The 27489-nt window shown below is 45.0% G+C and overlaps 1 protein-coding gene and 2 long non-coding RNA genes across 3 annotated transcripts in view; 2 read left to right on the forward strand and 1 right to left on the reverse strand.

Moving 5' to 3' along the window:
• Positions 1 to 4599: 4599 nt before the first annotated feature.
• On the reverse strand, positions 4600 to 11657 carry LOC109194832 (uncharacterized). The gene is made up of 3 exons (XR_002056571.2): positions 11508 to 11657; positions 5785 to 5903; positions 4600 to 5669 (listed from the first exon to the last, which is right to left on the reverse strand). It is a non-coding gene; the product is annotated as an uncharacterized LOC109194832 (long non-coding RNA).
• On the forward strand, positions 7718 to 10812 carry LOC112842089 (uncharacterized). The gene is made up of 2 exons (XR_003213711.1): positions 7718 to 8496; positions 8708 to 10812. It is a non-coding gene; the product is annotated as an uncharacterized LOC112842089 (long non-coding RNA).
• A 142-nt stretch (positions 11658 to 11799) lies between the features above and the next one.
• Positions 11800 to 27489, forward strand: part of efnb1 (ephrin-B1) — a 58983-nt gene continuing 43293 nt past the window's right edge. The window contains 1 exon segment of the mRNA XM_003445909.5: positions 11800 to 12862. Coding sequence (XP_003445957.1) covers positions 12747 to 12862 — 116 coding nt within the window. The 5' untranslated portion in view covers positions 11800 to 12746.

A 27489-nucleotide genomic window follows, 5' to 3' on the forward strand; every position in this document is an offset into this window, starting at 1 on the left:
TCTAAAAACGAAAAACCGATTAACCTTAACACTAGAATATGGATAATAGTTAGATGCTTTCATACTAACGGTATGTAGGGGGAAAATGGCGTTAGCCGAACAATGCTAATTTCACTAATCGTTCATATAAATAAAATATTAATTGAACGAAAAGTGTAGCTAGCGGTTAAGTTCTTGAACTGGGTGTTAACATTTAAAGCAGAAAAACACTGCGGATAAACACTTGTTAATTATGTAAATTTAGCTAAAAATATGGCTAGGAGGCAAACCGTTAGCAAACTAGTAACGGTTAAAGCAAATTATACTACGGGTAAACAGAATTGTTGAACAAACAATGTAAATTTGAGTGGATGGCGGATGTAAATAAAATGTAAATTTGACTAAAGTGTGGCTAGGAGCTAAACCGTTAAACTGCATTAATTTTTAAAGCAGTAGCATTCTAGTGCGGATATAAACGGTTGTATTTAAACGGAATCCTTGAAACAGCTTTTGAGTCCTTGAGTTAATTTATTCAACTAAAACAAACTACAGTTAAGTAATTGTTAAGCGAACATTATTTAAATTCAGTTAGAAATGGGTTTAACTGAACACATTTCTATGGAAGCTTGTTTCTGGAGCAAGCAGAGCTATGTCGAAATTTTGAGTTATTACAAAATTACTAGTTGGAGCAAAATTTTGACTTACAATCTTGACATTTTGAATTACTTCTGACTGAGTTTGAGTTTTTCAGGACGTCAGGTAAACAACAGGTAACCGCTGGAAAATTATTACCTTTCATGCCACATGGGGGCAGTGTGGTTCAAGGCAGACCTCCACTCTCCCTACAGTGGCTTTACTGCTGTACATTTTCTGACTCATTATACATATAGATGTATATCTTGCACTTCTACTAAGTCACTGACAAACAGAATGTACACATCTTGGTACACACGACAGCTTTTACTTTGTGTTGACTATCAAAAAGATCCCATTTTTAGCAAGAGTTGTCATGTGGAGACAAAGAGCGCCAGTGTTGCTCTTCTGATAAAAGTGAGGACGCGTGGTAGCAGGAAAAAAAAGGGATGAAAGCAACTGAGACTTCTGTGTTAAGTGCATGATTAATAAAGAGGCGCTCAGATCACTGCGGGCGTACCAGAATAGGACCTGGCAGTGAGCGCCCTTCATGTCCAGCTTGTAATACATGAAGAGGCTCATCTATCACTACGTCTGCTTGTCACACGTCGGCTATCAGAATACTGCAAAGGGAAGCACTTCCCTCTGCAGCCCTGTGTAATTGTCATCTGAGCTGTCAACCTTTTTTTGTAACATGCTGTTAGTGGTGTTCATGCAGAAAGAGACCAAAGAGGAATCTTGGATTGGTGTGTAGCTGTTGTCAAACCAATTGTCAAAGTTATTTCCACATCTCACGCTTCTGTGCCAAAGCGATTATCTTCCCTCTACTTTTCTTTTTGTAGCTGTTTTTTTAACTTCCTTTTCTTTTTCCCACAGCAATGCATCTGCTTGGGTTGACTTGGGGGTTAAAAGCTGTGCTGCCGAGGTCAGGGCTGCAGATTTTAAATCAGAGCCTCATATGGACTTAGAGCCTGTATTTACTTCTGATAACCCAAAGGCCTCAACATACACTATCAGTTCAGCTGGTGTTGAAACCTCAGCGGGTCAAGGAGGACTTCTGATTTACACATACATGTGAGTTCACTGTGGAAACTCATCTAAGAGGATCTAAGCAGCATTTCATGGCCATTCAAAATATGTTTGCTCTACATTAATTGCTGCTCTTTCTTGTGATTGATCGCAAGCCTCCCCCTAAGAAGAGCTGTTTCACGCAGCGCCTGAGACTTTTCCAGGACTCTGTGAGGAGATAAACCCAGAGAATTTTAATTCTGTGGATAAATCATTAATGAGAACATTTGTTGTAATCTTCTCAGCTTGTAAGGGCAGAGGAAAGCAGCTGACCCTGGAAAATCATTTACCAGGCCCGGCCTCAGATTAGGCACGCGGCCTCATTCACACAGACAGGCCAACAGCGCTTGAATGTCCAGACTCATCTTCTAGCGCCTCATTCATTCCAAACCGTATCATTCCAACAATGTGCTGGGCATCCAATAAAATACTTTGTAACCAAATAAAGGAAAAGAATCTCTCCTGGACTAAGAGGAGACGCTCTGTGGGCTGTAACTGAGATGTCAAGGTGAATGTGAAATGAGAAGTAGGATCAATGCCCTTCATTATGATGAGCAGGTTTCATGAGACAAGCCAGAACAGGTCAGAGATTCCAGTGAGAAGCTATGAATAGAGCGCCGTGGGAATCCACCTTCTGCCTCCTGTCGGTTTTCTTCATATTGACACACAGGCAGAGCGGCTAAAGGTATGCTGAATGAGTGAACGAGTGACAGGGCTATTGTACTTGGGGGATAGAAGCTGGAGGATTAGTCTCTCTTTGGCACTGATGGTCCAGAGTGTGGAGGGAATCTGTCATCAGCAGAGCTGCAGGTGGTCCAGAGGTCTGAGCGGGGTATTCGACCTCGCGAAGCAAGAAAACAAGACGAGTTTTCAGCTGGGAGCAGGAGGATATTTACCCAGGGTTACCCTGGAATTTGATTCTCTACACCTTCTCTCCTCACTTCACACCATTGTTGTGAAGCCACTTTCACTCATCCCAGTGGGCCTGTGCTCTGCGGTGAGGATAATAAAGGTTTTCCCTGCAGGAAGAGGAAACAAGATTACGGGTTTTTCAATGAGAGGGTATGGAGGAGGGTGGGGGACAGAAGACACGCAAGCCAGCGAGGTAGCAGTGTGCCACACAAGGCCTACATTTTCTCCACTTTCATTTTCAAATCCCTTGAAGCGCATTCAAAGGTGACCCGAGGACGACTGAATGGATTTGTGGGCCAAGCCCGCTCTGCTAAATCATGAGTCTCAGTAAAGTTTGGATGAGTGTCTTATAAGGGCGTGATGAGACAGGTCTCATAAAGATGATGAAGAGCTCTGCATGTCACCAGCCCCTGCCAGGAAACCCCAGTGATGAACGAGGGCTGAGACACCTCTGCTAATAAGACTCATCTCTTTAATTGGCTTTATGATACAGCTTTGCAAATGGGCCAGGGTGCGGCTGGAATGTGTGTGAGTGTAAATGTGAATGTGTGTGTGCGCAACGCCCACATTTAAACTATGTCCATTTGTGCATGTATGTGGGAGTGTACTCGGTGTGTGTGCGTGCATATGTGTATGGGGGAGGCTCGTGAATGTGCCTGCTGCAGGTTTTCTCGCTTCTCTTCCGTGCCGATGAGGAGCAGAGACGATGTAGCGGAGCCTCATTAGAAAGAAAGCACTTCTACTGCTGGCCAAGATTTAACACCTCACCCAATAATAATTTATTCAATCTATTCTTAAGTATTGCAGGCACTGGTAGATAGGGGTTAGGTTATGTAAGAGTGCGACAGTGCGTAGTTTGAATGTGATATGATGATAATTATAAATCCAAGGAAGACGACAGATGGCGAGGTACTTTAAAGGTTCAGCCGGTATAAGTATTACTACTCTGCTGCTGCCAGATCAGTTCCTGGGAGAGCAAAATTAGAGGTAGTCAAAGACAAGAAGAGAGAGTGCAGACACCCTAAGAGAGAGCTGGTCCTTGTTAGCACGCTATTCATCAGTCTCGTGAGGTCAGGGTTCAGGGGACCCCGAGGCTTGGTGTGCCACCTCTTCACCCCTGACCCTCAGCCAGCACCTGGAGCTGAGGTATTTCCTCTCAACATTTAGTTGTAACATTTCATCTCTATTATGACTTGCCAGGCGTGCACGCTGAGCAGAACCGACTCGAATGGTTATACATTTCTATATAGCTCCATTACCATTCATGCACACACACACTCAGGCAGAGAGAGAAAGGAGTGGCTGACCCAAGGTAACATGGGAGTAGAGGACAGTGAGAGAGGAAGAAATGCAGAGCAAACCGGGGAGGCACAGGAGACAGGACGAGCGGAGGAGGCGGAGGACGGAGTGGTAGTGGGGGGGTCAGGGTCACAGCTGTGATAAAAAAAAGAGGCCAGAATGAAAGATGTTCCAGTCGGACCGTGAGGAAAATAAACATCCTCCTAAAAATAGTTTGGAGTCCTGTTCATCCGTCCTTGTTGTTACTTTAGCCAGGTGCGAGCAACTTTGCTGTCTATAGCATGCCCAGAATCCGCTGACCTCTCTGAATAAACTTGTAATAATAATAATGATGTTAAGGTAAAGAAAAAGAAAAGTTTATTGGACAAAAGAAGCATTAGTAATTGCCCCTCCAGTAAATAAAACATCCCCGTCTTAACTTTGCATCTTCCCATACTAACTAATGTAAAAGTTGCACCTTATGACCCATGCTGTTGACCTTTTGTTCTCTCCATACATCTTCATTTCCCTCCAAGAGGTTCTGCTGAGCTGAGCTGAGCTGGAATTATGTTTTTCTGGCTGATTGACACATGCAGAGAGAAATGCTAAAGAGATACAGACGCAACCCCCTCCTCCTATCTCTCATTCTCAGTTTCTTTCTATATTCCCTCTCTTCAACCCCCTGCGCTTCTTCCGGTACGCCCCCCGCCCGCCACCACCTTCCTTTATTTATGCCTGCAGAACCACTTTGTTGTGCTTTTAGTGGCTGGGTTTGTAGATGGAGCAGATGCTGGAGCTGATATTCCCTGATCCTGCAGCGAGCCGAGATAAGAGCAGATTTATGCCAGAGCGAGGGAGCATGGGAGTAATTGCTGAGGCTTTCATGATGCGGCTGAGAGCACTCATGTACCCTCGGCTGCTTACTAACAAGGACATCCTCAGATTTAGGAGTTTGTCTCCCTGGGTTTAAAGTGTTTTTTTTTCTTTTTTTTTAAAAGTATATCTTTGTTTGCCAAAGGTGTGTTTGCGCAACAGTGCATTCTTAGGTGCAATGCTCCCTTTCTTTTCCAAGTTTGAGCGTGGGCATGTGCACATATGCATTCCCTGTGATCATTCTTGCGTCTTTGCTTTAAAGGCGTGTCACAATTACAGCATTATGTGTGTGTGTGTGTGAGAGGGCAGGGGAATTATTCCCCATAAACGTCCTCCAGGATCTTTTACAGCCTCTTTGTTTATTGCTGCTCAGCTGAAAACATATGACATAATCAGGATAGCAGATAACATTTTCTATCTGCTGATAAAGTTATCTCAAAGTGGTTTTCTATGGCATGAATTGAAGCACGTTTGCTCTGAAATGCAATACAACAAGTGCTACTGCTTCTTTTGAAAGAAAAAAAAAGGCCCATTCAGACGATGTTTCCATTACCAGGATTGTGAAGACGTACATGCACGCATGCATCCAGGGTTGCCATACTACCTCTTTAAATATAAATACGTGATCAAAGTTGCAGCAGCCTACACAATTACAATGCTGCGCTGCACCTGCCAGGGCATAAAAGCCACTGATGAGGTTGTTGTGGCTACTTTATTATGTACTCTGATTAGAGGTGGAGGCTAATGCCACTTCAGATGAGCACTGAAGAGAGAGGTGAGCGATATGCCAAGCGTCCGCTGGCGATGATGTCACTGAGGACATGTCAGTGACACCAGGCAGGAACAATGACATGTTGATCTCAGGAGCTTCAGAGCCTGACCTGACACTTGACTGGTGCAAGAGGGTTCAGACAGGACAGATACTTCTATGAGATATCCAAACACACAGACACACACATATACACACCATCGTTAGCATGCCAGAGCGTACAGCACACAAGCATGCATAAATCTTATCTTTCTGCCTGCCCTGGCCCTCACCCTTTAGGGCTTCCTGTTTTTCTGAAGGGGCCCCGAGTGATTCCAACTCTCTGCGGCAGTTGTCGGGAGTCATGTGAGGCTGGTGGGTCTGATGGGAAAGACACTTTGACGAGTATCAACTGGGGAGAAGAAGAGGGGTGATAAGTGGAAGATCATTAGTTGGCCTGAGCCGGAGCCAAATCGAATTAGATGACGCACACCGCAAGATCGTAACGCAGGCCAAAATCAGTAAGGACACTGGGATCAAATTAGACGCTAAATCCCCGTGTATCATTTAGCAACAATAATTTCTTCAACACGTCAGCTCTGTGGGCTACTTGTTTCACTTCCAACCCCGCCGTAGAGAGCCGGCGCTCAGTTCAGAGGGAGAGAGCAATGAGTCAGATCCTCTGCTCCAATTATATCTGCATCCTGCAGTCTGCTCTTTAAAATGCACACGCACACATCATCGCATAAGACAAAAAGCACACCCAGGCAGAAAGACACACTTTGAAATCCACACTGCACGCATAGCTGCCAAGAAATGCATGTAGCAGTCAGAAAATAACAGACTGCCAAACAGAATCACACACACACACGGACACACTTGAACAGGAGCTTGTTGACCATCACACAGCCAAGGGACTGCGAAGAAGAGGGGGGGGGAGCTCACAGAGGTTGCTTTGAAGTTTCTATTCAGGTCTTTGTCCCATTCAGGCTGCTGGCAGTAGACATCTCTACTAGGGCCCCGGCTCCTCCCATCGTCACACCGTCCCCTCACACACACACACACGGACACTCAAAAAAGAAAAGAAGGCACGTCCGCAGGTCCTGTCCATCACACGGGCCTTAATTAGAGTGGATTCGAATGCACCCTTTTGTACCCCGCTCGCTCTCTTCTCTTTCTTTAACCCCCACTCTCACTCATTTCACTCTCTTTCACCAGCTCCCACCCTCGCTTTTTTCCCCCCCTCTACTCCCATCCCTCCCTCTCTAACCCTTTTTCACTTTTGTTGCCTTCCTTTTCTTGGCAGGGAGTGAGGCACCTCTCCAGACATTTTTTTTCCTGCGCCTTGAGCCCCCTTCTTCTCTCCCTCCCAACCCACCCACCCCAATTCCGAGTCTGGAAGCTGAGTGTGACCTAATGTTTGACAGACAAGTAGCCTCGGAGAAAAGACTCATCTATCAGAGGCTGGTAATTCTATTAGAATAGACAGAACACCCCCACAGGCCAGCATTTGGCATATTCTCTCCATCAGTTTAGCTCTTTTCTAAACCCTCCGGGCCACAGGCCTACAAAATGCAGCTTACGCTAACAAATAATCACAGTGAGTTAATAACATATGCGTGTGTGCGTGTCTGTGTGTGTGTGTGTGTTTGTGAGCGCATGTCTTCACTTTCTACTCGTTTTTTCAATGGGAATTGTCTAGTTCTTTGATATGAAGCATCAAAGGACAATTTCCCTTTTCAAATTCTAATCTCATCCGAGAGGCTAAAAAGGTATAATGCAGGGAACTGCGGCAAGTTAAGATAGGAGGATCACAACCAGGCACTAATCAGGATTGCTATCGAGATTCCTGGATGTTTATATGTCGACAAAGATGGTTACATGAAATGTCTATTGTCTTGGGTGGTTATCAAGCCTAATTACTACTATGAGAGAAGAGAAGAGAAGAGAAGAGAAGAGAAGAGAAGAGAAGAGAAGAGAAGAGAAGGTTTTACTTGCGTCTCATACTGGGATGATAATATGTGGAGGACATGTTTTGAGCAGATTGTTATTTGTGTGTAATCAGTGCTTTGCTGTCAGTCGTGATGGCTGAGACGAGTAAAGGAGAGGAGGTAGATTGAAGCAAGCATAAGCATAAGAAGAGAAGGGAGGAAGACGTCTGGACAGCAATCAAGCATACCACAAACAGGAAATGTAAGTCTGCGGATAGCCCAGCTGTTGTGATTGGCCTCTCTGCCGCTACAGTTAAATCAAAGCAGCAGGAAAAGCTTATACAACAACCTTCAAGTGTCAGCCTCTGAAAATAGTCTGTTAACATTAGCTGAGTTTTCCCACCGTTTAAAATGGCTCAGTGTTTGGAGTGGATCCATGTTGTTTGTGTTTATGCCCTTACGTTTCCTTTGGTGGAGACTTTACAGTACGTGACATGGACGAGAAACATGTGCCACTAAGTGCTCGGGTGCGCGCGGGCGTCTCTGTGTGTGAGGATGTATTGTCTCTGCGGTTAATGACTGTTCGATATTGATTGCAGCTGGAACGTCCCAGTCACATGTTCCCCGTCCTCTCCAGATAACGAGGGTTAACCACTTGACCCCGTGCATGCCAAAGGGGCTCGGCTCATACCTGGACGCGCAGCCCCGGCTCAAGCCGCGTCTCCCACAGCACTACCGAGGCCACGGGCCTCTGGTCTCCGGGCTGGGCCTGTAGATCACAGTCGTGTCATGGAGCCACGACTAAAGGGAAATGTGCCAGACTTCATTAAGGGCAGATTAAAAGCGAGAGGAGGGCGTTTTAACCGTGATTTACTTCCCCTGTGAGGTTGCTGGACGAATTACGAGCCCGCAGCGGCTTCATCCTGGAACCATGATGTCATACTTTCAGTGTTTGCTAAGTGTAAATATCAGATTGGGAAGGAACTATGTGCTCGACAGCAGGGTTCATCTTGGATTCAGAGAGAAGAAAACAAAAGCGACAGCAAATGTCTCTCCGTTCTCCATTTACGAGCTGTAAGAAATGACGACACGATGAATTTCATATAAATCTGTGAGCGTTTAAGAACCAAAGAATCGTTTCAGTTTAAAAAGGGAGAATTTACAGTGTGCCTGCTTTATATCACTGTATAGTATTCATAGCAAGAAAGGTAGCAGGATTTGGGGATAGTAATGTTAAGCTGACTGCCAGTCAGTCTCTAAAACTACTGAATGTGTTGCCTTGCAGGTTCATATAGACATTCATGGCCCACAGAGGAGGAATGGCGATCACCTGACATTTCTTTTAACACCAGCAGGAGCATCTTTAAGGAAAAAGTCTTCAAAGCAATTGGATATACTGCAATAATATCTGCTACGCGCTCGTGTTCCCTAAAGCGGGATAGAAATACTCTAGTAATCCTTTCACGTGTGTCTGTGCCAATATCCAGTCAAAATTTCAATTAATCCAGTACTTTGGGTTACAACTTAATAACTGCTAAAGTGGTGACGTTCTTAATCAGCCTCAGCTGAACTTTGCAACACTAAAAGTGAGAGGGTGAATAAGCAGGACACCTACTTGGCATCTGCCTGGTCATTATAAGCGTGTCAGCGTGTTAGTAGGTGTTTTGAATTGTGATTTGACCGCATTCTGACGCATTTGATCAAGTAAATATATTAAATGAATAAAAGCATGATTACAGTGCTGTGCAAAGGTGTTGAGCTACCCCTGATTTCGTTATATTTTGCTTCCAAGGAGCCAGACTTTCCTGTAATATTTTAAAGTGGTCTTGAGCCACAGTTCTCCAGGTTTGCGAAGGTCATTCCAAGCTTTTCTTTGGACACTGACTGCTTTTTAACTCATTTTCAGTCCAGTCCTTGTACCGGACTACTTTCCAAGGAAGCTTTTGTTTGTTTGTCTGTTTGTTTGTTTCTTAAGCCACTCAACACTGACCTGATCTATAAATCATTCAAGCTCTTAAAGCAAAAAGCCACTTAACTTGTGAACCAGTGTTGTGTCTGCACATAACAGACAATTTGGCCAAGAACCAATTTTAAATTGTATCTTTTGACCTTTATTACTGGCAGCTTTTTGCACAAACACATAATTAGTTTAGCTGAATCTGTGAAAAACAGTTTGACCGACATAAAAAGATATTTTTGCACCAACAAGGTGATTCTTAAGGAGCTATTAGATGAAATGTTGGTATATTGTGACATGGTGTGTAGCGTGGCCTTAAAAATTTTGAGGAAACTAGACAAGTGGAGACAAAAGAAGAGGCAGCAGACCTAAAAAAACCCTACAGCAGACGAGGAGTATCTGTACGACTGTTGATGGAACAGTCTCAGTAGAAGGGTAGGTGTCATTTAGGCATTCTTAAGGAAGACGAAGGGGCTGAGGTGTGCTAAATTATACAAGAACTGGACTGAAAATCAGATGGAACATGTTGTAGGAGGTCGAAAGAGAGGTACAACAGCGAGTGTCATCTGATATTGAGCCCAAACACACTAAAAAAGCAGTAAAAGCATACCTGGATAACCAGCTGATAAACAGCTGCACTGAAATAAATAATGTGAGGTTCAAGATTTTTACACATTACTACCAATCAGCGATGAAAAAACCCCTTAGACATGGGCGTTCTCCATTTTGAAATGTGTGTGCATGAGCTGCTGTGATATGAAAGTACATTCAGGCTATTTATGGAAGCACTAATCACAGCCACCTATACACATTAACACAATGACCTCATTCCTTGAAAATGCCAGTATCTCATAGGTAGCTGTAGGAAGGGTGAAAACACACTTAAATGGGTCCTCCATGATCTGAGTGAACATGAAAGCTAAGCTCAATACACTCCTTGTTGCACAGACGACTTTTTGTTTATGTAAAGGCATGTGGACAGACAGTCATCTTTCACATATTGTAGTGAATATAACATTTTTGTCTTTTGAAATCTATATATACTATTGTAAAAGATTAATTTTGATCATTCCTAGGACAAATCTATGGATAATGTTTTGCTGGGCTAACAAACCTCTACAACAATAATATGGTATATGCATCACCATCCTCACGAACTGTTGGCCCTATGTGTGGCAGTCCACAAAGTTGTACACAGGTGGCATCTGTCCATGACCACCTGATTGGTCGTTAAAGCATCAGGCATCCAAGATGGCAACTCTGTGGCAACTGCTGCTGTTGAGGATGCGCACACATTAACTGCACAAATATAAATTTACTCAGACAATTAGGGTGTATAATCACTGGAAGCCTGTGTTATTGTTTCACAGAGATTTATGAGCTGTCAACACGCCACAGGATGTAATAAAAAAAAATAATTTCAGAAACCATAAGACGTGTCTTTAAATGTCTGCTTAATTTCCTTTCCAATTAGACTCAGTCTCCCCCCCACCTGTAGTCTGAGAATCGATTTCATCACAGCCATTAGGGGGCAGCATTGATTGAATAAATGCAAGGAAATGAAAGGGAACTCTCCTCTCCTTTCTCCCTCAAACACACACACACATATGCGCGCACAAAGGGGGCACAGACATGGACATGATCAATTATGTGTCAAGCATTTCTTCCTCAGTGAATGAATGGCCCAGTGACTATAGGCTACCGACCGTCTATTGTCTATTGACACTGGAGACTAAGTTCTCATGCAGTTCATTATCCCAAAAGAGGACGACTAGAAAGAGATCCAAAGAGACCATTAATCATCATTCCCTTCAGAGAAGAAAAAGAAGGGGGCCAAAAGAACAGATACTGTAATCCTGTGTATATAGAATAAAACCAATATATTTACAGCGGTACAGCTAGAAATAGCAGAAATAACAGACTAGTCGTAGGGAAAATGTTACAAATGCAATCCTTCATAACCAAAATGATAAATGTGGCGCTCCAGGGGAATTTCTTGATGGACCAATTAGTAATTAGTTATCTACTGGGAACAACAAGCCCTGGACTTAAAGGGGCCAAAGTTTTGCTCTTGTAAGCACTTTCACACACACACACACACACACACACACACACTCGTTTTCCTCACCGAAGCTTTCAGTATGACGAATAACTCCAAAGTCCATTTCAATTTGGGTCGATGGCTCGGGCCGAGGTGGTGGTGGAGGTGGTGGTGAGAGGGGAGGTGGAGATGTGGGGTCAACCCAATAACAGCACCCCCCCGCCCCGAGTTTTCGCTCCCTCCTTCTACCTAAGATCTACCCATCCACGTCCCTATAAATGCCTTCGCTTCCTGCTTCCAAGTTCGGACAGAGCGCTGTGATTGGCCGCTGCTGGCACAGTGGGCTGTTCCTCATGCGCTCTCCTCAGCTCGGGTTACAGTTGAGCTCGGGCTGCCGCACACACCGGAGGGCACAGTGTTACAGACGGTTAGGAAAAAAAAACACAACATACCGGCGTGGAAATGTTGGTGAGCTGATTTAGGAGCCACGTCGAGAAGCAGGGGAGCAGGTCTAATCTTACCTCGGCACTTTTTTGTGTGTGTTTCATGAAGCAATAAACTAGCGGGGAGACCGGACTGTATTTTTACGCACCGGCCACGCAGCATGCCCGAGTTGGACTAGAAGCGACCCTGCCGGAGCGCAACACGCACGCGTAACGCCACTGAGAGCCAGGAGGAATATTTACAATAGAAACTCAATTCCTTTTTTCTTTTTTTTGGGAGGAAGAATAGCAAAAGCAGGGGGCGGAGGAGTGAAAGATAACACTGGAATGAAGTGGACCTCGGGATTCCTGGCGTGCTGCGGAGTTGTGACTGATGGATGAATGTGGTCATCTGTAGGCTATAAACGGCGACAGGTACACACACCACCGAGGGGAGCTCTGACAAAGACGCGGCGCGAGGCTCCACCGACAGCCGCATCGTCAGATTGTGGCAAAACTGCGCGATTGGTTAGATCCACTCCACGCATCGGGATCGCCGAGTTTTGTCCACAGAGTGAAAGAAAAGGTCGTGAGGGGGTGTTTTTTTTTCTTTCTCCTGTCTCAGCCACAGGTCAACCAGGACACTCGGTGGGCTGCTGCTGCTGCTTTCCTCCAAATCCTATCAAGAACCGGGGCTCCTTCGCACGGCAGTTCAGTTAAGGACACGGGGTCTGGAGCAGATCTAAAGAAGTCGGACACAAGGACATGTATCTGATATCGACCTCACATGCTCCCGACTGATCGTAGCTCACCTTCCCACCGGGCGAACCGCAGATAAAGGTTGCCAAGCGCACCGTCCGTCGCTCTAGAGTTCTCGGCTCACTCCTCTTGTGCATTTATCAGAATGGCGGGACTCGGTTGTTGGAAGTATTACCTCTGGATCTTTACAATAATGTGCAGGTCGGCGTTACCCTCGGCTAAATCGCTGGAGACTATAATCTGGAGCTCGCAGAATCCCAAGTAAGTCTTGCATTTTCATTTGGACGAGGGTGTCAAACTCTATGGGTGTGTGTGTGTGCGCGCGCAATGGAGGGCTAACATTTATGGAAAAGTTGCCATTGTGTACACGCTGGGTTAAATGTTCTGTTAAATGTGGCAATTATCTTAAAAAGAACATAATTTATTTAGTTCTAATTGTCCTCTCTGCGCCGCAGAGTGTGGCGTTGATGTCTTTCCCAGTGGGGAATTTCCCAACACTGAAGAAACACCGTTAAGTACAGGCTTATACAATGTACAACAGGCCCAGCTTAAATCGCACATTAAGATGGGTAATTATAGCAATTTTATTCGCAATATTGCACCCACCGTTTTATTTTCCAACTAAAGGCATGGGCGCTTCAATCACGGCTATTCTAGGGCTGTGAGAAGTTCATCCACTCATAATTGGTGCAAAGAATAAAGGTGAAAAAGTCAAGTAAACCACGCCAAGTGTGTTCAGCTATAGCGCAGGATATTTTTTCCTCCCAACAGGCGTACGAGGGCCACACTCCGTCCAAAGTGGCCAAGTTTGAATTTAGTTTCTCCCCACAAAAATGCATGACAAGATGGTTCCAGATATCAGGTGAGCAAATGATTGAAAATAATTGTATTTTTCTTAATTACAATTGGCTTGGATCCAGCGCAATTTCTTCCCATGAAATCAAGGACACGTTTTTCAAAAGGCAGCAGCTGAAGCCAGACACTTTCTTTAAAAATCCATATTATTCCCATCCAAACAAGTAAAGTGAGCCCAGACTACTGATAATAGATTACGCTCTGGTAACAATTATCACCCACTTAGACTTGACTCCCACATTTACATCATGTTGGAAAGCATTCATAAAGGGGGGGGAAATAAACTAAAAGAGAAAAAGAGAGAGAGAGAAAAAGATCTGTGTGGTTGGAGCTGACCTTCATTCGAGCTCACAGCACTGAGGGGAAATGGAGAGTAGCTCGACCAGCCTATAACTGTAAGTTACTCATTCAAGTGAATCCATGATTTATCCCCCAAATGTCAAATGTCATAGAGGCTCGTTGTGCAGTCAGTGGGTATGAATATTGCTGCCATGTTCATTGGAGTGTGTGTCTCTGAGTGTGTGTGTGTGTGTGGCCCGGTCCTAATGGCAAGACTACGGCCCATCAGCTTTTATTTGGCTGCAGAAGTAGTGGAACAATGAGCGTCATCAGACAAAGATACACACACACACACACACACACACACACACACGCGCGCGCAAAAATCCACACTTTTTAGTTAAGAGTAAAAAAAAAAAATTAGAGGGAGACATTTATTGATTGATGATGTCACCTGAAGGGAATGTCTTAGAAGGTTACCATGCTGGGATTTTAGGGACTGGAAGATCGTTTCTCCATCTGTTTCTCCACTCTGCTCCTTGTAAAATCCCCACGAACGGCTGAATATTTCATAAAGTTCACAGTGGAACAATAATGCACTCTGCAAAGTGTTCTCTCAAGCTAATTATCCCGCTGCTCTGCCTTTTGGAAAACAATAGACAATTATCTTGCTGTGTGCAGGCTTTACAATAACAAAAAAAAAAGAGGGAGACAAACCTGTTTTTGCTCTGAAATGTATCAGTCAGCAGCACTCGCTGATAGGCAATAAAAGAAAAAGAGATGGGGTGGGTGTGCTTGCGCAGGAATCAGCATCAGTCTTCACTGTTTGTTCCTCTAAACTCCATCTCTCGGTATTGGCCTATATTACTCTATAGCGATAACAGTGGGAGAAGCCTATAGAAATGTACAGTACACTATCTGGTGACTTATCGAGATTTACGATGTCTTACTTCCTGTTCCTGCTTTTGGGAGCGCTGCTGCCTCAGCTAATAAATTAATCTGGCCCTCTGCTTGCACAGTGTACTACATACACACAAAAACTATAACAATACCAGTGCCTCCCCACAGGCCATGAGTTATGAGGCAAAGTCTAGGAAACCAGCAGGTTTGGGCCGCTACGGTGTGTGTGTTTGTGCAGGTTTATGTGCATTCCTGCTGCTATGGATTTTCATGTGAGGATGCCATCACTCCCGCCTCCTGCATTATCAATAACTGGGGGTTTGCTTAATTGATTTCCTCCCAGCGTGCTTGAACAGGCAACATACATCATCGCGGTAGCACTGTCTTGCGAGAAAAATAACAAGAGGAAACATGCTTGAGTTTTAGTTCTCTCTTCTTTTTTTTGCTGCAGGATGCATCAGACCTTTTTGATATTTAATTTGAGGCCGGATGAGTGAAGTGGCAAAGTAGGAGTGGTGGTGGGAGGGGGGGTGATGAAGGAGCAGCCGTGCAGAAAAAGAAGAAGAAGAAGAAGGCTGGGATGTGTCAGCGTCCCCCCGGCCGGTAAAGAACAGTCTAACATTTGATCAGAGCAAATCGGATTAGTTCTCATTTAGCTGAGTGGGATTACGCCACGAAATGTCACTTTGTTATGACTGATCACGTCCCATTGCCTTGGCTGAAGCTAGCGCCGCTATGTGCAGGCGTGCTACATACATGGACACACACATGCTGACATTCACACTGTGCTGAGGTACACTGCAGTGATGCCAATTTAATGATGATCTGACAAGGTTGCTGTGAGCGGTTCCTGCACGTCCTGCAGCCCTCCTCGGCTAATATTTACCTCATGACCTGTAACCAGCACAGCCTGTTTGCAGCAGCTCAGGAGACAAACAAGGTGGTGAGAGAGGGGTAAGAGAAAGAAAAGGAGAGGAGGAGAGATGGAAAACACAGTTGCACACCTCTAAAAACATGCAGCGAGGAAGCGGCCACAGGCTGGGCAAGAGTCTGCTGCACTGCTTTTGAACTCTTTGCATTTTTTGGTGAGGCTTGGAAAGACTTTACATGAATTATTTTTTATTCTTTGGCCTCTGCGTCAAAGCCCACAAAAGGACGCAAAATAGCAGAAGAAGGGGGGTAAAAACGAAAAGAGCGTTTGCGTTTGATAAAAAGTAAAGTCTCCTGATTCGAGCCTGTGAGTCTCTACTTTACTCGACTTACTTTGCTGTCCCTTGACCTCAGCTGTCTGGCTCAGAGTTTAACAGTTGACTGGTTTGCTTTATATCACGCTTGCGTGGTTAAACGGTTCAGTGGGCTTGTAATTAAGCTAAACTTTATTACCACTGGGACATTTAGCAAATATGTTTAATTTTTCCCAAAACAAAAAAATGGAATTTTTGTGGCTTTTTTTTTTTTTTTTTAATTGCAAAGCGCTTTGAGATGATGAGGCAGCAATTTTATTGGTTCACTACATTTCCATCACAGCATAATTTAATTTAACTGCTGCTGGTTTTGTTTTCATGTTTAGTGTTTTACAATAAGCTAATTAGGCAGATTTTTTTTTTTTCTTTCTTTCTTTTTTTTCTTTGCATGAGGTAATGAGAAGAATACAATGTCTTCCTTATCTTGGAAGTGCCTCTTACGAAAGCAATCATTTGAATGGGTTTGTTCTCAAACACTGACTCATCTGCCACTTTCACCTGCTCAGCTATGCCGACTTTCAGGAGGAAGTGAAACAAAACAAACTGAAACGGCACAACTTGAAAACTGCCGAAACCTGTTGAGCGAGAGCCGGATGCAACCTCAGACGAGAAACAGGATTTGGTTTGGAGTCCGGCGAGCGCTCCCCTCTCCTGCTCCGTGTAGCCGCGGTCACTGTCGGGGAGGGTCAGAGGCCTGTTTTTGTTTCTTCCCTGCCTCACACCCCGCTGCTTGCCCCCGTTACCCCTTCGCGATACGTACCTTCTCCCTCTCTCTCTTTGCCTCCCACAGTCTCCCCCTTTCTCCACCCTTTAGACTCTGATCATGTTTCCCTCTGATAGAGATCTCATTACACACAGAGAGGACTTAGAGCCTGAGCCCCACTCAGAGAGAACGAGAGAGGGCCAACCAATAAGAAATACCTCTGGATAGCAACTGGCCCACAGTGCTGTAAAGGGTCCCTGTGTCTCGCTGTAAGGACAGCTGCGTTTGCTTTTATATGTGTATGTGTGTGTGTGTGTGTGCGCGCACGCGTGTGCTTCTGTGTCGACACGACTGTTGTTTCAGCGGTGTGTGTGGGTAATGGCAGATTCTTCATTTGGTTATCTACACAAGGCACCTGGGCTCGGGAAAGAGGGCTGCAGGGCGTTTAGGTTATTTCAGCGAAGAAGAAGAAGAGGAAAAAGAAGAAGAAGAAGAAGAAGAAGAAAAAGAGGAAAACAATGTAGCTTTTTCATCATGGTTTTGCTCCAGATGGACTCACTTTATCCACTGGTGGTTTTGGCTGCCACATCACTGAAAGCTGATCATTCTGTTTTGCTGTGTTATTGATGCATTCATTTCTTTATATTCAAGCAGTGGTGCACACGAAACCAAAGCTTTTGTTCCCCGACTTTGGGAAAAGTAGCATTTGCTACTAATTTGTTTGGATTTTTTCTTTCTTTCTTTCTTTCTTCCTCCATCTTTTTGTTCTGTGTGTGTGTGTGTTTTTCCAACTGGTCGTCGTGACCCACAGTTCCAGTTGGTTTTCTTTCAAGACATATTACAGGGACAGCAGCTGAAAGCAGTGAATCATTTGGCAAGAGTGGACAATGCCTGGAAGGATTAGTCAATTAGCAGAACAAGAACATAAACAGCAGTGACTGGACACAATCAACAGCAACTTTACTGACGTCGAGAATCTAAATCCGCAGGCAACGTGTCATATCACAATATTACCATATGTACTTCTATTTAAATATATATGCAGCTACACAAAACAGGCAAAAATCCTTAGCTTTCATATTTAAGTTAAATTAATTAGTGTAATTGATTTTTATTTTGGGTTTATCTGGGGAGTTGCAGCTCAAGATTGTAACCTGACACTAGTAGAGATATTGCACACACATCTACTAACAGAAAGGGCACAGAAAAAATCAGCAAAATGCACACATTGTCATGTTGCCTAATTCCCGCCCCCCCCACCACCAATTAATTAAATTAATTTTTCATACAAAAAAAGCTCAAGTTGGGATTTTGCATTTTTAACACTTGCCTTTTTGTTTTGGAGTGTTTGTGTGAAATAAGACATCCAAAAATCTTCATGCTTGGGGGGGATGACAGATAAGAACTTGTTACCAAAGCCCTGAAGTAAAAACTGTTTTTACATTTGGGGAATTTTCATATAGGTGTGACAGTTACTAGTGAGTCACAGAGTTGTGAGTCACTGATAACAATGACAAATGCAGCAAAGTGCATTATGCAACCAAAAATTCTTCACTGGGATAAACGCACATTCATTTAAATGGGTGATGATGGCTGAGTGGTTAGGGCGTGCACCACATGGGTGCAAATTCAGCCGAGCAGCACCACCACTGGCTTGCCTCCTTTACTGGGAGTCGCTCCCCTGCCCTCTGTCCCGTATTTCCTGTCTTGTCTTCTTCTGCTTGTACCCAATAAAGGATCCTACCTCCTAAGAGAAAAAAATAGGGTGTATAGATGCTTATTTACAGAGTAATTGTAAGTTCAGTTGAGTATAAAATAAACTTCCAATCAGTCTGAGTCTTGTTTATTTTTCCTCTTGAGCTTGTGGAAGTGAAGGAGTGCTTGAGAGTGCACGTCCGTGCGCCATTGTTCTTTGTCCAGCCACAGCGGAGCATTAAGGAAGTGTTAGGAGCGTGCCAGTGTGCCCCTGTGAAAGTGTCGAGGGCCGGGTGGTGGATGAGTGTAGAGTGGCTGAACAGTGGCTGCCTTACAGGCTGTTAGCGACCCAGCTTCATTAGACGGAGGCCTGGCTGGCAGCAACCAGGAAGTTCCCATCAGCTCCTGCTCTGCCAAGCAGAGGCACAGACGACGGTGCTGGAAGGCTTCCCTTAAGATTCCTACTTGTCGCCTCGCCTGTGCTTTTAGCTGATTCGAGAAGAAAAATGGGAAGGGATGCAGAGTTACAGGAAATGAAGAGAGAGGGAGAGAGAGAAAAAAGTTGAATGGGCAAAGTCTGCCTTTTGTTTTCCATCTAAGTTCTTTTACATAAGAGCAGTTGAATATAAGGGGATTAAACAGAAGAGGAAAGGAAGCTAATGTAGAGCGTCGAAATGCAGCCCCGGGCTCAACCGCACATCCTTTGAGTCCAGCATAGAGATCCTAGATTACTTCCATGTGTCAGTGCAAGGAGGGAAGAAGGGGAGAAAAGAAGAAAGGAGGACGGGGAGAGAGAAGTTGAGCAATTGAAAAGCAAGTAGACTCGGGCTGGTGGAGATCAGCGGCAGTATTGGACAGTGGAACGGATCTGTGTGACAGCCATCTCTAAAACCATTACCCCCACGGCTCCGACTCGGGGAACTCGTAACCTCCTCCTCCAGACTGACCTCACAGACTTAACTCTTTCTCATAGAACCCCTCTGTGCTGAGGAGGCAGACCTCATCGGATGCCATTCCCTAACAGTGGGCAGGCAACCTCAACAGCCAGCTGCACTGCACATTCTTTAAGACGTCAGGGGCTGTCACCGGCATACAGGCGACGAGGGATCTGTTTCCCCCTCCGAGTTTGTGGCACACTAAAGACCTTTGTGGGATTGGTTTGCATTTACTGTGCCAGGAGGTGACGGAGGCCAGCGAGTAATCGCAAAAATGTGTGGGACAGGGGAGGAAGTGCGTGTTTATTAACAAATAAAATTGGTGAAAACACTGAGGTGGGAATATAAATTGCGATGCAGGGTTATACGGTTTCTCGCCTTTTTTAAAACCCCAAAACAAAAATACAAATGAAAAAAACTTATATATATCACTTATAGCATTTTTACAAGTTTCAACTTAATTAAGCAAACGATAGATTTAGTTGGACAAAAGTTTTGCTGGAACTTTCAACACTAAAAAATGTGTATTATTGACAAAAATGCTTTTACTCAGCAAGTCAAGAGTAACAGTTTACGCCCTCAGTTTTTCTTGCAGAAAATGAAGGCAAGTAATCTTTTGCATGCTCCCAAAAAGTATAATAAAATACAATGTATCACATTTAGACGTTTGTTATGGCTGCCGACGAGCTTCTCAATTTACGTTTGACATCTTAATTGGACCCAAAAATGAGCCGTGCTTTGTAAAAGATCATATTTTTACAAGAAGCGCCTGGATGAAGCATGACCACGCCACAACCGGCTCGGAACATATCATTAATGATCATCACGGAGCTTTGTTCACTGTTACAAGTACACTAATGGAGTGACAGGGTAATTGAATCGAGTGGTAGGATAATAGAATGATAGAATGATAAAGTAATGGAATAGTGTGGTAGCGGCCTCCTTTTCCCAAGGGATACCCCCCGTAAGTGTGTCAGCGTGGCAGATGGGCGGTCTGTAACAACCCCCTTACCCATGTTAATTATAAAGCATCATAATCCATCTATGGCATACAGAGGCAGGACATGGAGACTATTAGGGCGAGCGTGGAAACGGCACAGTGTATAATCCTTGGGACTTTTCCTCTATTAGGCTCCCCGGGCATCGAGCAGAAAAAACCCCCACTCATTTCTCCAGTAATCTAGTTTGAGCAGTGCCTCTCTTACTCGCCGTCTCTTTCTGCATCTCTGCGTTTGCGTGTCCCAAATTTTCAGCTGTTAACTGGAAGTTTGATTTATCTTTGGGGTTTTTTTTTCCTTCCCTACTTCATTTTTTTCCCACCATGCCCACAGGCAAGACAGACAGCCCCCAAAAAGCATTTGAAATAGTGTGTGTATATGTGTGAGTGTGTGTGTGTATGCCTCCGTTAACCCATTCTGCCAAGTCTTGGCTCAGTCTTTTCTAAGCAAACTCCCAGCAGGGACCTGGTCCCCCTTGTGCTGGTGAGAGGAGTTGGAAGAAAAGGCCTGTGGGACTCCTGCTGCTCCCAGGCCCGGCCCCGGCCCTCTGCCGGCAAAAGCCCGGGCCTGGGATTTGGTGTGCGCCGGGGCTCTGTGTGGCAGCTGTGAGTGACGCTTCAATCGCCTCTCCCCGGGACGCCCCAGCGCAACCCTGCATTCCCTTTCACACCTCGGAAACGGGGGGGAAAAAAGACAATTACACACATATTCAGCAACCTCCCTTTCCCAGTCTGTCTGCAATCCTGCATCTCTGATGTACGGCCTATGAAAAAAACATTTGTAAAGTTTCTTGTGTTTTGCAAATAAGTCTGCCTTCTAAACAACTTGCAAATTAGCTTAGTTGTCCGGACAGCCCTTCTACAATTTCATTATGCATTTGAAGCTGCTCTTGTTTATTTAATTTTTTCCAACTTGTCCTCTTGCTTGGTAAACACCATAGCTCTGCTATTTCCTCTGAATTTCCCTTGATATTTAGAAAACATAAGTAATGGAAAAAGATTGGAGCCTTAAAGTGGAGTTAATGCTATCATGTATGGGTTGTCAGTAAATTGAGTTTGTCTCTGGGCTATTGGAGCAGGGACTGGTGAGCCAGCGGGATTTAAGTCTCTTAATTGAATTATTTTGATTGCTGACTTGATTGATGGAGTCAAATGTGTAGCGTTTCCATGACTTTTTTTGTCTGACTAATTCTTCTTCCAACAGAGCCATACCAGACAGATACAATAGGAACCTGTAATCAATCACAACTGCAGCCCCGAGCATTTTGTCTGGAGAGAAATGTGCCTGCCATCAGGTCCGAGTTCCACAAGCCATCCAGACAACGTAAAACCAACAATGACATCAGATAGTAAAGCACTCTAAAGTCTAATCTTCCCATAATGCCATGCTAAACCCCACAGAGACCCACGGCGGGGAGAAAGGCTTTTTTTTTTTTAATGCCTCAGTGCTGCTCCTCCTCCTCCCATGGCCTCTAGCTCTGTGTGCATGTGTGTGTGCATGTGTGTGTGTGTGTGTCCCATGCATGTTGGGAAGCGAAAAAGAATTCAAGAGTGAATGGAGATGTCACTGTCAGACTCTGGCCTCCACATGAAACTGCTCCAGAATGACCATATTGGCAGCTTATCCGTATCTGTGTGTGTGTGTGCGTGTGTGTGTGTGTGAGCCCGTCGGGGGTCCGTCATTTCCCCTCCATGCAGAGTTCTTACGGCCCTGATTGGAGCCCGGCAGGACGCAGGTCTATATTTCATCCCATTCATATGAGGGAGGCCGTTTCATCTCGCACACACATGTTTCCCATTACATGTGTGTTTATTCTCCCCCATGATGTGCTCAGCCGTGGAAGTCCCTCATCATCTTTCCGATATTGGAAATCGGAGTTAGGGTCTGCTAAAGCACACACAATATCCCAAAACCTCTCAGCTTCCCTTTATGAACTGTTCGGAGAACACGACCGTCGGCGTTGCGTCGACTCCGTTTAACGAGTTACTGTGGCGGTTTTGCCTCTCGAGGCTCCGTAGCACGAGATTTCACACTGCGATTTTAACCGGCTAATCTTAATGTGTGGCGCTCCATCCGCTGTTCTGCTGTCTCATCTTCCATTTTCCCCTTCGCCCTGAAAAGTTTGACTACTTTTAGCTATTCCTCTCATCTGTCTCAAGTCTGCCCCCCCCAACTGTGAAACATGACAGCCCAAACATCCATCACATCACTCCTCTCTTCTCCTCTGCTGTCTCGGAGATGAAAGCTTTTTCTCTTTCAGACAAACCTCTGTGAGTCCTTTTCTTCGCGCCGAGCTCAGGCCCTGTGTTGCTGCTTTTAGGAGCTCTGTTTGCTGCGTTTTCTGATTTATTTATACACTCCTGATTGTAGCGCCTCATGCATGTCAAGAATCTCAAAGTCTGAACCTTGCCATGTGCATTATGCGGGCTGAGTCAAATTCTTATTTGAAATATACATGAATGCATGAATATATTTATCGCCGAGAAGCCCCCGTGCATCCGGGAGAGTCTCATTTCCTGTAGTGGCCCTGCTTTGGAATGGAGTGGCGTGATCTTTGAAGGCGCCCCACATGCGGCCACCGAATAAGAGCGCCTGGTGCACCTCTCGCACAATGGACGGGGGTAGAGGGAAGGGAAATGATTTGGCTTCTTTTTTGGAGGGGCCGGAGCAGTCGCTTCAAAGCGGTGTGCCTGGCTGAGGCTTTAACCGGCCATCTCCCTGCATTAGATGTGCGTCCTGTGACGAGCCTTTGAAGGGTGGGAGCAGCTCTGGCTGGGAGATTGCGATTGCATTGCACAGGTGTTGAAGGGAGTTCGGCCTCTCAAAAAGAGACTTGCAAGTCAGTGGCTTCAACGGGATTGCGCTGCTCCACTCAGCCTTGCTTTAGTAGGCTGGAGTAAAACGTGTCGAGCCCAAGGGCCCGCAATGTGACGAGGCAACAGCTGCCGTGTCACGTTTGGATGTACACACACGCACATATAGGGGAAGGTAGTATGGATGTGTTTTCCGCGCCAGCTCAGGAGTCAGCTGTGGTTGGCTCGCGCAGATTAAGGTTTGAGTGTGCGTTACAGATGGCAGTAATAATGATCAGATAGCCCTTGTAATGGAGACGGCCCAGTTTGTAATGGCTTCCTAAAACAACACATGGAGCGTCTTTACGAGGCCACAATCCGACCGGTTATCACAGAGCAAACTGCGCGAATGAGAATAGCGTCATGTCAAACAAGCTATTTATTAGCAGACACATCACACACACACACATACATTTCATTTTAATACCGACAGCCTGCATCTTTGCCCGCACGCTCCGCTTGTTAAAGGCGAGTGTTATCAGAGGAGACACAGACTCCCGCTGCACCAGTTAGACCGTCCTCCCCTTTTTACATTCGCTGTTAATGAGCCTAATGATGTGTGTCTCCGCGATTGCATCAGTCAATATGCCGTTCAATACGGGTTTTAGAAAACCCACTGACAACTTAAGCATGTCCGCCTGGATAAGATCTCCCATCCAAGGCAAAGAAGAAAGAGGAACCAATTTGTCTTGGATTTGATGGGACATGTGTAGCTGTCTTTTACAATCATGAGCCCGAGATTGTAAGCGAGAGAATAGGCTTGTCACTCAAATTCTCCGATAAGAAGCTTCTTTTAAGAAATGGAAGGCAGCTGTGTATTAAAAGCACCGCGTCCTAGTTATTACAGTTCAGCGTTGCTCTCTTCTATAGAGATCTGTTGTGCGCTGGAGATAGTTCTCAGTCTTTCTGTTGTGCTTCCTGTTTGATTTCAGTGCAGGTTTAGTTTCACTGTTTCAGAAGGTTTTGGTTTTTTTACATTTTATTTCTGTTTATGTCAGGAGGTGTTTAGTATATAGGAGACCAGGGACATTTAGTTTTATGCTTTGTCGGAGAGTTGCCTCAAGGAGTTTTAACAATCTCAGCGTAGTGATTACAGATGTTTCTTTTTCTGCTCTGCTGCGCTTATTTTTAGCCGGGCTTAGTTAGTGTAGCTTTCCACTCATGCACCTGAAATACATTCCCTTGTTTCTTTATATTTAGTTTACTTTGCTAATGTTGCTTTCTTCCTTCCTGCAAACACAAAAAAAGAAAAAAAAGAAACCCAGCGAGAGTCCTTTCTGACACTGATAAAAGCAGTTTCTTTTAGAAACCACACAGCATTTGATTGATCTGTCCCGTGGTCTTGATCCCTGGGCTTGGCTGATTAAACCTATCCATCAGCTTCTCTTATCAGTGGCCTAACAGATCGACTGCAGGACACTGAACTAAAACCCCGTGTATTGTTGTTACACAGAAAAAGTCAAAGGCTAAGAACAGGGAGGGAAGGGCTTTGCCTGAACCCCCCCTCCCTATTTCTTTTTCAAGGCACTGAGAACAAAGCATAAAAAATTCCCCACTATGTTATTTTAAAGAACATGTATCCTGTAAAAAGTGGGTTTTAAGATGTAGGCATTCGTCATGCTATTGTCATTAGCATGCTGCCCATATTGAATTAACCTCTAAACGAGGCCTGAACAGTAGCGTCGCTGATTGTGATGAGTGTTTCCCTCCTGGAGGGAAAATCATAAAGTAATGCTTCCTGTCCGCAGTGTCAGCTTCCCACTAGAGATGTGACCCTGCACCCGGTCACAATTCACACAGACATCAGCCAGATAATGACATCTCTTTCACTGACAGGCTGTCGCTCACATGCCCCTGCAAGAATCCTCACAAACCAACACACACACACTTAAATGAACCTATGCAGGCATGCACTTGTGCATGCTTGGAAAAAAAACAAACATAAAAAAACAAAAATGAGGGCATAGGAGCATGGTCCCCCGTTATGAATCATCGGAATGATTTGCAAGTCTAATAACCAGTTTCATAAGACGTGCCTGTTATTTTCTGAAATAAATTTCGGTTTCTCATCTTCCGCCTGCGTGTTAAAGCAAATACATCAAGGCTACTAAAACGCTGGATGATTGCATGTCACTTTGCTCTCATTTATCTGCAAAGCATCTATTACCGTCATGTTGTCAAGTCGGTGGAAACGGCACGGGGGAGAAAAGCCAACAGATGGGCTTTTTAGAATTCACAGATGTAGGATTTTTGGGACAGTTTGTTGAGGATAAACCCCTCGTTCCCCCCTCGCTCTTATCTTACCGTAAACGTCCTAAATTACGTTAACCTCTTAACATCAGGAAACACAGTATTTTAACATATAGGCTCACGTTTTACTGGATAATGATCGCATCGGAGCTCGCGCGCTGGTTTTTCTGCACTCTGCAGAGCATTTGAAAAACAGATAGTGCCGCCAAAGTTAACAACTCGCTGCCTTATCCGGAAACAATCAGCCTAAGTTTACATAGTCGGAATTTCGCGTTGAAAGAAGATAGTTTATTTAACAAACCTGTTGCGGCATGCACTTGCAGAAGCAGGTGTAGACCTGCTAGCTTGTCCGCTTGCTGCTCCTCATTTTTTTAAAGAGGAGGTGGGTGTGAAAGCGTTTCCTTGCGTGGCGCATTCATTAACCCGGTATCTGGCTAATCTCTTGGCTAATTCGTTTGGTTCTCCAAGTGCTCCTGTGTATTAATATCCTCTCTGTGCTGCCGCTCATGGGATGTAGTAGGAGCGTAGCCATGGCGATGATTGTGTCATTATTTTGCAGTCAGATGAGTGATATCTCAGAGGGCTCTAGCCGAGTTGTCCTGGCCAGTTGAGAGGAGCTGATTAGAATTGCAAATGGCCGCCAAGTGTTGTGTTTATTGTGTGTCTCAATATTGGAGACAATCAGGCGAATCAAAGCCCTCAGCTGGAGAGATGGGACTGAGGCACGGTGGGCCTCTCTGGTTGGCACCACGTCCTCAGATTTGCTCCCTCCTCCCCGCCTCCCCTCTTTCTTTTTTTCCCCCCTTCTCTCTGGTGCCCTCTCTCTCGGTTGACTCTGTCGTGTCTGTGTGTGTGTATATGTCCTGAAGTACATGGTCACAGCTGGAGAAAGGGAAGGAGAACGACACTAAATCCAGCACACTCAATCATCTGTAGTGTGGCGGTCCCTCTCACGCAGCTGAGAAATATTAAACACGCTCTATGATAATGAAAGCGCCCGCGACAGGCATAAATATCAGAGGCAAAGTGCGGAAGGATTAAAACGTCGTGTACGTTTGCTCATAACGCAAATTTGTCATTGATTTCATGGCTTCCTGAATCGTCAGAAACAGAATTATCAGCTATTCATCAGTGGGAATTCTCTCTCTCTCTCTCTCTCTCTCTCTCTCTTATTATTTTTTTTTCTTTTTCCGATGCCTGCCTCTGATGAGGAATGGCTGCACATATTAAGGGGTCGGGAAGAATACTCAAATACCTGCATTGAGTACTCTAGTCAAGCCCTGCAAATGGAGCCTGTTGGCAGAGCGCCCTTGTTACGGCTGGGTGACAGAGTGCGGTCCAAAGTGCCCTAAACACACATTTTCTCCGCAAATCACTTGTGAATTGTTCTTCCTCAACGATAGGCCATTACCCCGATATTGACTCACTGTTTGTACAAGATTCTGAGAAATCCATCTGAAAGCCATCCAGTGCTGTTGGGTGAGACGGGAAGCGGTGGTTTTTAGCTCTCTGTGTAATTCACTCTGTCAGCTGCACACAGAGAGGCCTATCTTCTCTTGTTTCGCTACTGTTGGCTTTTAAAGAATGTGTAAGTATATATGCACATGTGAGAATGTGTGTGTTTGCAACCCTGTTCAAACAACCAGATGATTCCTCGGGTCAAACGTGCTTCTCATATAACGCCAGTCGCAACAGGCATGTGCAAAGCCCAGGTACGGGCATGCACAGTGAGCAGGTATTGCTATGGGGAAATGACTGTTAAATTTAATTTTTATTGCACCACACACATACTTTTTTAGTGATCGCTGCTGGAGGCAAAATGGAAAACAAGGTTTTCAGGAATGTGTCCACACTCTACAGATAAACCCTGAGACGTTTACTGGGAGACTTTTATCGTGACTCGCGAACAAAGAGCGAAGACCGGCAGCCTTCATAAGACTCGCATGTCCGATTTGATATGATCAAGAGTCACTGGCCTTGAAAGGCAACAGCCAGTGCCTGTGAGAGGCAGCAGCTCATGGCCTGTTTAGACAGAGATGTGTGTCATTGAGCTTGACACGCGGTTGATGAGAGATCCTTAGAATTGTGTGTGTGTTTGTGGAAGGAGAAAAGAGAGACTGGGTGAGTGTGTGTCAGATCGCCGACGTGGTTGTTTGTGAGTGTGTGAAACTAAGGAG

This window comes from Oreochromis niloticus, linkage group LG2, assembly GCF_001858045.2.
Source record: "Oreochromis niloticus isolate F11D_XX linkage group LG2, O_niloticus_UMD_NMBU, whole genome shotgun sequence".
Classification (NCBI taxonomy): Eukaryota; Metazoa; Chordata; class Actinopteri; order Cichliformes; family Cichlidae; genus Oreochromis; species Oreochromis niloticus.